This window comes from Brachionichthys hirsutus, chromosome 12 (assembly GCF_040956055.1).
Source record: "Brachionichthys hirsutus isolate HB-005 chromosome 12, CSIRO-AGI_Bhir_v1, whole genome shotgun sequence".
Taxonomy (NCBI): Eukaryota; Metazoa; Chordata; class Actinopteri; order Lophiiformes; family Brachionichthyidae; genus Brachionichthys; species Brachionichthys hirsutus.
The window spans coordinates 1,291,140-1,301,773 of record NC_090908.1 but is presented as its reverse complement, the minus strand read 5'-3'; the positions used below and the strand labels follow the sequence as shown (position 1 = coordinate 1,301,773).

General features: G+C 47.0%; 1 protein-coding gene across 1 annotated transcript; it reads left to right on the top strand.

Moving 5' to 3' along the window:
- The first annotated feature begins 1,417 nt into the window (after positions 1-1,417).
- stk24a (serine/threonine kinase 24a (STE20 homolog, yeast)) lies at positions 1,418-9,011 on the top strand. The gene is made up of 11 exons (XM_068746028.1): positions 1,418-1,459; positions 2,651-2,881; positions 3,753-3,809; positions 3,913-4,021; positions 4,800-4,957; positions 5,890-6,075; positions 6,162-6,307; positions 6,404-6,536; positions 6,617-6,685; positions 6,835-6,971; positions 8,978-9,011. Exons 1-11 carry the CDS (start codon positions 1,418-1,420, stop codon positions 9,009-9,011), a joined length of 1,302 nt encoding a protein of 433 aa, XP_068602129.1.
- Positions 9,012-10,634: the final 1,623 nt, after the last annotated feature.

Sequence of the window (10,634 nt, the reverse complement as noted above, 5' to 3'; positions counted from 1 at the left end):
TTGTAGCAGGGTTACGGAACAACTGGATGGATTGTAATGAAAACGGATCTGAAGATGGAGGCTTTTTCAAAGATTGATCTGGATCCTGACTAAATTCTGGATACTATGATCCAGAATTTAACAAGAAATAATGGGAACTTTTTAATTTTTGTCACTGCAGGAGAATAAATATAAATATGAACAAACACCAAGGTATACCCAAGACACCATGGAATCCGCCGCATGCCAACGGATTTGTTGTACTGTATCATCAAAAGCTATGGCGCTAGATCCAGAAGAAAAGCGCCTTTACTAAAAAAAGTGATTTTGTGACGACTGAACTAATATCAACGTGAATCCACCACTAATGGAACATAAATATAGGACCATTATTTCTGATAACTAATATATGGGGGGGGGGGGGCTGAGCTGTTTGAAGGAGGTCTGCACGCTGCAAGTGCTTTTTTAGTAAATAATATTTTTGTAAATTATTTGAGAGTGAAGGTATAGAGTTAACAATGGATGAAATGATACTGCATAAGGTTTGCTCAATTTACATGATTTTTTGTCCTTTTGAGGTACAGGTTGTCGACTTACGACCGTGTTTTGTTCTGAGGGACCGGCCGTAAGTACGGCTACCTGCATAGTTATGAAGGCGCTTGCCTTGTCGGGGTTCATAACATAACTTTGCCCTATCTTGATAGCAACATACCTTATTAAACTTCTGTGAATGAGGGTTCTCTATTCTTTATATATATAAACAGACTGATTTAGAAATAAATGTAAGGGATATGATTCATTGGTGGATTACATTCAATGTGAAAAGGGATTCTGGTGGTTCTTCTGATGCAGCTGTGAGTCCTACTGCTTCATCCTTCGGACCCCCAGGGGCCCAGAGGTCGTGCTAAAGGTCGCAACAAGTGAACTTTGCACCCGCACGCGCTTCCGCCTCTGTGACGATGAATTCTCCTTCACTCTGATTGGTCCTCCATAAACGACTATAACATTACCCAAGATGGCGCCGAACGACAAAACAAAGTGAGGAGCGAATAACGACAGAAACAACTACCGGTGTTTGGCAGCGAGCACAGAGTTACCCGCTCCGGCTATTTCACAACAAGCCTCCGTGTTGTCGCCCGGAGAGCGCCGGGCGTGGAGGCATAGCCCGCGGCGGTCTGCGGAACTACCGGTAGCCGCTAAAGTGGCTAGCGTGGCTAGCGTCTGCTAACTGCGGAAGGCAAGCGAGGAGAAAGCTGGCAGGCAGCTGGAGGTGGAGGACGCGCCGGTCTTTGGCATATCGGGAGACTTTTCGCTTGACACATTGATCGCGGGCTTTGCGGGTCATCAGGAAGCAACCGACCAGGAAACGAGCGTCACGCCGCCGATAAGGACAGCACAAAAAGACGACTAAAGGCGTCATCTTCACAGATAAGACGCCATGGCTCATTCTCCCGGTCAGAGTGGGCTGCCTGGGGTTCAGGTAAATTCAAAGTCGTTTTATTACTAGCTGTCTTTCAAATGTGCACGTCAATAGCACAAGTTTAATCTCTCCCGCAGGACGGTTTTATTAGACGGCTGTAACTTCATATCTGCAGGATCCGCGTCGTCATTATCGATAAATGCGCCCATTTGTCAAAGTCCAGAAGTTGTCTTCTTGTTTGTCCTTCTGTCAAATATGGACGTGCTGAAGGGATGGCGAGCTGTGAAAGCCTCCACAGGCCCTGCTAGTTATTTCAGATCAAATAACACCTGCGACCGGGTCTCATCTGTGTTTTATTTCAGCACACCTTTTACTTTAAACTAGGGCTGCAGCCAAGAGTTAATAGTAATTACCAACTATATTAATCAATATATTAGTAATTTATCGCTCAATAAATAACTCTGCATGTTTATGAAATAGAGGGTAAAACCCTTCATCGTTCCAGTTTTTCAAAGCCAAGCCAAGATATCGAGGCCTTGATGTCTAGTTTAAATTATTAATTTCCTCTGGTCAATACTGAATAACTTATTAGCTATTTAGTGTATACGGATGAGAGACAGACAATCAGCTTGAGGTTTGAGGAGCAGGTAATGTCTGGAAGTGTCTCATCATACATTAATTAAAGGATTACTATGAAATTGTCATTGAATAATCGATTGATTCAATACTTTGACACTCGGTTGTTTCAGCGCCGTTGACATTGTTTCTGCTTGTGGCCCCTGAATTCTCTCACAAAAAATGTTGATTTTCCTTTGGGAGGTTGAGTTGCAGAAAATCCTAAATACTTGTGGTTATTCTGTGTAAAAGTATTTAGTTTGCTATCAGAAGATTGAGTAATTAATCTCCTCAGCACTAGTTTTGATCATTTTAGTTACTGCAGGTGGAATAGTACTGTGAATATTTTTATTGTTTGCCTTAAATTTATTGTATGTATGCATTTTATCCTAATAAATATTGCACTGCAAACAGTACTCAAACGGGTTAGGCTAAGGATTGCTGTGTTTTTCAAATGTAAGTGAACGGTGGTGGAGAACGTGTAGCCTGGGGGGTACAGCTGTTTCATGGAGAGAGAGAAAATGCATCCCCATTGGATATAATGCTAAGATCAAATGGCTACGCGCTTCCATTTTCTCAGTATTCCTCTCATGATGAAACGGTGCGAGTGTCTCTCTTTGCTTCTCTGTCACACAGAATTTCAGAGCAGATCCGGAAGAGCTTTTCACAAAGCTTGAAAGGATTGGAAAAGGATCCTTCGGTGAAGTTTTTAAAGGCATTGACAGCCGGACTCAGAAAGTCGTGGCGATTAAAATTATTGATCTGGAGGAAGCGGAGGATGACATAGAAGACATTCATCAGGAAATCACGGTTTTGAGCCAGTGCGACAGTCCCTTCATCACCAAGTATTATGGGTCCTATCTAAAGGTAAGATTTAGTTTAATGAGAGAGTTATGTTTCTGTGTCACATCCAAAAGAGAAAAACAAGAAAAACCTGAGTTTTTGCCTCTAAAATATTTTAAATACAATTTGACAAGTCTGAAACATTGGTCATGAATTTAATTTTTCTATCCTAACTAAAATGCATCTCAAGGCCCTTTCCAGGTAGAGCAGGGAAAGCCCTGCTTTAATAGAGCCATCATGAGCAAGGCAAGGAAAACACAATGAGGTAAATGCAACTATCTATTGAAGAGGCATTTACCTCTTTGTGTTTGTGGGGAGATGTTTTTTGATGGCCTCACTATATTCCTGTTATTGGTCAGTGGATAGAGAAACCACTCGCTGTGTGGCTCCAGCTCTATTCAGCTGAGAGGAGCGTGACTCGTCTGCCCTTCTGCTGTGCCAGCTTCCATTGGGTCCCGAGCTGAATTCCAAAATTGTTGGCACATCCTAAACAAGTGACTCCTGTTCCTGATTGTCAGACACTTGCTGAACTTGCGGCTTTGTTGTGTTTGAAATGCCTATAACTGATATAACTGGAAAAGCACTCGCCGAGCAGCTCGTTCACTTCTTAATTGGATTTACACCGTCCCCATGGTGATCTGGATCCTCACCAAAAGGTTCTCGATTGTTCTGGTATCTTTATACACCAACCATGAAAAGTAAAAGTGAATCAGAGTTGATGTGCATTTTTGGCTGATTTTTGAATCCATAAATGGGTTTTAATGTTAAAATGTAATATTTTTGGCTGATTTTTGAAAAATGAATGTTTGGATACAAGTGTGTGACCTCTACTCTAGCTTAACAATTACTGAAAATTAAACACCATCTAGAATTGAATCACTGTTCTATCTTTCAGGGTACAAAATTATGGATTATTATGGAGTATCTGGGTGGAGGATCGGCCCTAGATTTGGTGAGTCTGTAACACAGACTTGATATGCGAGTTGTTAATTCCTGCCATCGGTCATATTTAAGCCTGACATCACCTGCATCCTCTGATTGATCTGCTCCGCTAGCTGGAACCCGGAGCGCTGGATGAAACTCAGATCGCCACCATTCTGAGAGAGATCCTCAAAGGGCTGGAGTATCTGCACTCTGAAAAGAAAATCCACAGAGACATCAAAGGTGACGTGCTGCCACAATGACCTGTTTCATGTGAATTAAGTTGAATTGAGTCTTTGCGTATAGAAACAGGCTCAAGCAGGATCAAGAAACACTAAATCTATTCCAGGATAACGCAGCCCTGCACCAACTGTCATAGTAAGCAGGTAGAATCACCTGGGAGAAAATAATGTCGACGCAGACATTTAGATGAATGACAATGACTAACCTTCATTAGCACGTTCGTAGCCTCGTTATTTTAACTGGCGTGTTAAACGTCTGACGCAAACCGCATGGATGCGTGAGTTGATCAAAGCAGATGCAGGATGTTTTAATCGCTCTCTGTTTTAGGGTGATCCAGCTGGAAAAATATTTGAGATTGTTTGCAGCCGGCAGGAAAGAATGAATGATGGAACAACTAAGGGTGATGATGATGATGATGATGATGATGAAACATTTATTAGACAGTCCACACTCAGGGGGGGGCTCCTGTGTATCCAGTAGTTTATTTCTTTGGCGTTTTCCAGGCAGGCTGAAGATCCACTCAGCAGAAGCGTTTTGCCACTTCCCTGTCGTGATTTTTTTTTAAATAATGCAAACACTTTGATGAAGCTGGTTATTGTTCTGTCAAACCAAATATCACCTCATTCAATTCGAGTAGCTGGGAACTATTTCATTACTTAAGTGGTTAAAGTACTGGCCTGTTTTTTTATTATTTCTTTATTTAAATATCCTTTAAAGAACTTCTTGTTTTCTAGAGGGGCATTAATTGCATCTCAGATTTGGTTCCTCCTCATTTCAGCGGCCAACGTGTTGCTGTCGGAGCAAGGAGAAGTGAAGCTGGCAGACTTCGGCGTGGCGGGCCAGCTGACCGACACGCAGATCAAACGGAACACATTCGTTGGCACGCCCTTCTGGATGGCGCCGGAAGTCATCAAGCAGTCTGCCTATGATTCAAAGGTCAGAACTGTCCTGACATTCCACTTTGATCAGTCATAGTTTCTGTTGGAAAGCAGCATCCCAAAGAAACGCACATTCAGTGCTGCTGGCCAGACATTGATTAGGCGCCGGTAATCTAATCAATAATCCGTCCACTAAGAGAGACGTAGCGTTGATGGGGACAGCAAAGAGTCGGCGAGTTTAACAGCTGGCTGACCTGGGTTCAGTTTCTCTAAAACCTTAGTGTTGAGCCCGTTGACCTTTAGACCAGCAGTGAGTTAGCGTTAGGGGGGGGGGGGCATGAAGCATGAAGATTAATGCAACCGATCGGGTCTTGGGTCGAGCAAAGAACGCTACAGAGATTCTTTTCATCTTCCAAACAGTTCAGCTGACCAGATGTCTCTTGTCGCTGTGAAAATGTCATTTTGCTGAAGCATTGAAGTGAAAATGTCAGTAAACCAGCCGTCAGTAAATGACTGACGGCTGGTTACAGCTACCATTATCAAGCCTCGGTCTTTGCACTCAGGTGGGGGGGGGGGGGGGGGGTGTGGATAAGATGGATGCCCTGGACAGTGGCACAGTGCTTGGAGAGCTCTCAGCACACAGTCTTCACTGAGTCCGGTAATCACTCGTAGGGCAGCTCGCGGCTTGGTTCCGGCGTCACTGGGCCTCTGAGTTGGGTCGTCCAACCAGAACCTCCCGCCCACGTCATGATCCAAACCGGAGGTGAAGGCTGTTTGTAGAGATAAATTATGTAACGGCTGTTCTGATGAAGTCCAGTAGAATCAGCTGAATCAGTCAGACTGGATGAGTGCTATTGGACCTGTTGGTGCTGAAACATAATCATGCTGGGCCAGTGGTTTGCATTAATATGAGTAAAATGGGTCTGAAATCCTTCCTGCTTTCGTGCTTGTTGATAAAATGATCCGGTTGTTCCTTTGTCTTTGTTACAGGCTGATATCTGGTCACTAGGAATAACTGCAATAGAGATGGCTAAGGGTGAGCCGCCGCACTCCGAGCTGCATCCTATGAAGGTCTTATTCCTCATCCCAAAGAACAACCCCCCGACTCTGGAAGGGCACTACAGCAAACCGCTTAAAGAGTTCGTTGAGGCCTGTTTAAACAAGGAGCCTCGCTTCGTAAGTCAAAGAGCTGCTGTTGTTACTGCGATGCATGAAAGTCCACTTCAAAGGACAAAAATCTTTGATTCGTGTCTTTTGTTCAGAGGCCAACCGCCAAAGAGTTGTTAAAACACAAGTACATTGTAAGGCATGCCAAGAAGACGTCCTACCTGACGGAGCTGATTGACAGATACAAGAGGTGGAAATCCGAGCAGAGCCGGGATGAATCCAGCTCCGACGAGTCTGAAGAGTGAGTGCTGCACCGCGTTCACGCCAGAGGGGGGGGGGTCGAGCTCGAACACAGGGAAGCGCATCGATCCCAAAATCCTGCGTCTACTCGCTGTAGGGAGCGAGACGGCCAGAAACCTGGAGGGGGTGACGCTGGCAACGATGATTGGATCTTCAACACTATCAAGGAGAAAGACCTGAAGAAGATTGAGAATGGAGCGGCACAGGCTGCTGAGCTGCAGCTGAGTCAGGTGAGACGGCGCACCTTGGTAAAAGGCCGATGGGAGGAACAGATGGCTGCTTCTTTTCACCATCATCGTACGTCTTCCAGGTGCCGGAGAGTCCAAAGAGGCCTTTATCCCAAAGTTTTCCTACGATACTTTCTCCTTTGTTTACCGAGGTAATGCCATTTTCAATTGAAACGAATTTAAAACGGTCATCATCTGATTAAACGGTTATAAAACTCATAATTGGAAATGAAGCGAGGCTAAAGATGTCGTGCGTGCAGGTATCCGATACTATTCAGGTTAGCATCTGTCTCTGTCGCAGCTTAGAGAAAAGGGTGCGACGAGTAACGGTAAACCAGAAGCGAGCGAGCGGCTGCAGGAGGCCTTTCACCTGGCCGAGGAAACGCACCCGGGAATCTGTGACTCCCTGGTGGCTGAACTGGTGCAGAGACTTCAGAGGTAAGCGCTGACATCACTTCCTGTGTGTGATGCATTCTATTCTGCTGGAGCTGAATTCTGGAATGACCTTGACGGCCTGTTTGTACAAACGCGGTGCACAGCGAAATAACAATTAATGCAATTAAACAGTCAATAGTGTGACTGAAACAGGTTTCATCTGTAATCCGGGGCGTGGCGGGAGGAGGAGAGGCTAATGCTTCTGTTCTGGCTGCTAGGAGAGGCTAACGCTTCTGTTCTGTCTGCTAGGAGAGGCTAACGCTTCTGTTCTGATGTCTGCTAGGAGAGGCTAACGCTTCTGTTCTGTCTGCTAGGAGAGGCTAACGCTTCTGTTCTGATGTCTGCTAGGAGAGGCTAATGCTTCTGTTCTGTCTGCTAGGAGAGGCTAACGCTTCTGTTCTGTCTGCTAGGAGAGGCTAACGCTTCTGTTCTGTCTTCTAGGAGAGGCTAACGCTTCTGTTCTGTCTGCTAGGAGAGGCTAACGCTTCTGTTCTGTCTGCTAGGAGAGGCTAACGCTTCTGTTCTGATGTCTGCTAGGAGAGGCTAATGCTTCTGTTCTGATGTCTGCTAGGAGAGGCTAATGCTTCTGTTCTGATGTCTGCTAGGAGAGGCTAATGCTTCTGTTCTGATGTCTGCTAGGAGAGGCTAATGCTTCTGTTCTGTCTGCTAGGAGAGGCTAACGCTTCTGTTCTGTCTGCTAGGAGAGGCTAACGCTTCTGTTCTGTCTGCTAGGAGAGGCTAACGCTTCTGTTCTGTCTGCTAGGAGAGGCTAATGCTTCTGTTCTGATGTCTGCTAGGAGAGGCTAATGCTTCTGTTCTGTCTGCTAGGAGAGGCTAACGCTTCTGTTCTGTCTGCTAGGAGAGGCTAATGCTTCTGTTCTGTCTGCTAGGAGAGGCTAATGCTTCTGTTCTGTCTGCTAGGAGAGGCTAACGCTTCTGTTCTGTCTGCTAGGAGAGGCTAACGCTTCTGTTCTGTCTGCTAGGAGAGGCTAATGCTTCTGTTCTGTCTGCTAGGAGAGGCTAACGCTTCTGTTCTGGCTGCTAGGAGAGGCTAACGCTTCTGTTCTGTCTGCTAGGAGAAGCTAACGCTTTTGTTCTGTCTGCTAGGAGATGCTAACGCTTCTGTTCTGTCTGCTAGGAGAGGCTAACGCTTCTGTTCTGTCTGCTAGGAGAGGCTAACGCTTCTGTTCTGTCTGCTAGGAGAGGCTAACGCTTCTGTTCTGTCTGCTAGGAGAGGCTAACGCTTCTGTTCTGTCTGCTAGGAGAGGCTAACGCTTCTGTTCTGTCTGCTAGGAGAGGCTAACGCTTCTGTTCTGTCTGCTAGGAGAGGCTAACGCTTCTGTTCTGTCTGCTAGGAGAGGCTAACGCTTCTGTTCTGTCTGCTAGGAGAAGCTAACGCTTCTGTTCTGTCTGCTAGGAGAGGCTAACGCTTCTGTTCTGTCTGCTAGGAGAGGCTAACGCTTCTGTTCTGTCTGCTAGGAGAGGCTAACGCTTCTGTTCTGTCTGCTAGGAGAGGCTAACGCTTCTGTTCTGTCTGCTAGGAGAGGCTAACGCTTCTGTTCTGTCTGCTAGGAGAGGCTAACGCTTCTGTTCTGTCTGCTAGGAGAAGCTAACGCTTTTGTTCTGTCTGCTAGGAGATGCTAACGCTTCTGTTCTGTCTGCTAGGAGAGGCTAACGCTTCTGTTCTGTCTGCTAGGAGAGGCTAACGCTTCTGTTCTGTCTGCTAGGAGAGGCTAATGCTTCTGTTCTGTCTGCTAGGAGAGGCTAATGCTTCTGTTCTGTCTGCTAGGAGAGGCTAACGCTTCTGTTCTGTCTGCTAGGAGAGGCTAACGCTTCTGTTCTGTCTGCTAGGAGAGGCTAACGCTTCTGTTCTGTCTGCTAGGAGAGGCTAACGCTTCTGTTCTGTCTGCTAGGAGAGGCTAACGCTTCTGTTCTGTCTGCTAGGAGAGGCTATTGCTTCTGTTCTGGCTGCTAGGAGAGGCTAATGCTTCTGTTCTGATGTCTGCTAGGTTTTCTTCGCCTCATGCAGCTGCCACTCACTGAGGAGCGGCATTCGGCTCTGCTTTCCACCCTGGTGGCGCAGGAGTCGGCGCAGGAGTCGGCGCGTTCCCTCTGACCACCGCAGCTGGAATGAAGTCTCCCCGTGTCGGCCCATACGCTACTACACAACCCGGGGGTCCCATCATGACGGCCATCCTGCAGTTTAGTTTTGACGTTTGGAGTTGTTTTCTTTCTGCAAGAACTTTTCAATTGTTGGTTTTGTTGCGTTAATGGCTTCCTCACAAAATCTACTCCGCATCCCATGGAGAAAGCACTTTGCCGAATTGATTGCATTGGTGCGTGTGCGGCCGAGCGACATTTCCTGCTGTGAACGAGTGTGGAAGCGTTTTGTTGAATACTCAGGTATCCTGCTTTATGTGTACTGGGTCGTCTGGGAGATTGAGCGAGCTCGATAGGCTGGTTGGACAGACTTGTAAATAAGCTCATTTCTACTGATCAAAGCAACAATGGTGAATGTGTTCGTAATGAAACCGCCGTGTACAAATGGCCAAATGCAAACGGGACAAAGGTCGCGAGGTAAACATTTCCAGCCTTGCCTTCCTGCGTCTTTCGTGCAGCTGATTTCTCCGGTTTTCATTACTCATCCAGTGAATGACGACGGCTGCCCTCTATTATTTGTACTCTTGATTCATGTATTTCTTAACTCTGTATATTTTTGCTTTCACGCTATGCTGTAGCTGTTTATAATGTTGGCGAATGTAAAAACCGCTGAAGCCTCGGTTTGATGCACTGGGCGCTCCGTCGCTAGCTCTGATTCGCCGAGGCCTCGGGTTGCGTTGGTTTGTTGGCCTCTGCCTCATCTCTTGTTTTTTTTGGGGTGCTTTTGATTTATTTGATGACTAGAAGTTTAGTTGAGTCATTCCAGTCAGGGGGCAGTGCCATCGGTAGCTTCCGGTAGTCTTCCTCGGAGCTGCTGTGGTACACCGTCTCCTCAGCGCATCGACAGCTTTGATTGCACTTCAAGTATAAATGCCTTTGATATATAAACAAAGTAGCCATAAAACGGTAGCACAAGACTAAACTATGTAGAACAAAAAGTCTCATCTTGGACTCTGGCGCCGGTCATGCAGTGTAACGTTGGCTTGGCTGAATCTTTGGCTTTGAGAGGTTTTCCAGTTGGACAGTGGAGGACGCTGCTCTTACATGTACAGATTAACGTAACGCCAGGGGGCGCTGCTGCCATGTCAGACAGTTGATTAAAAGGAACGTGCACGATGAACGGCGTAATGCCTGCTGGTTGGCCTCAGCGGGATGCGCTGTAGCACGGTGCGCTGTGGCGCTGTAGCACGCTGCGCTGCGGCGGGATGCGCTGTAGCACGCTGCGCTGTGGCACGCTGCGCTGTGGCGAGATGCGCTGTGGCGGGATGCGCTGTAGCACGCTGCGCTGTGGCACGCTGCGCTGTGGCGAGATGCGCTGTGGCGGGATGCGCTGTAGCACGCTGCGCTGTGGCACGCTGTGCTGTGGCGAGATGCGCTGTGGCGGGATGCGCTGTAGCACGCTGCGCTGTGGCGAGATGCGCTGTGGCGGGATGTGCTGTAGCACGCTGCGCTGTGGCGGGATGCGCTGTAGCACGCTGCGCTGTGGCGGGATGCGCTGTGGCGGGA

Excerpts from the sequence above, each read along its gene's own strand:
- stk24a (XM_068746028.1), top strand. The coding sequence starts at position 1,418 with ATGGCTCATTCTCCCGGTCAGAGTGGGCTGCCTGGGGTTCAG. Across the intron at positions 6,686-6,834 it reads TTTCTCCTTTGTTTACCGAG|CTTAGAGAAAAGGGTGCGAC; the intron begins GTAATGCCATTT and ends TCTCTGTCGCAG. Across the intron at positions 6,972-8,977 it reads CTGGTGCAGAGACTTCAGAG|GTTTTCTTCGCCTCATGCAG; the intron begins GTAAGCGCTGAC and ends GATGTCTGCTAG.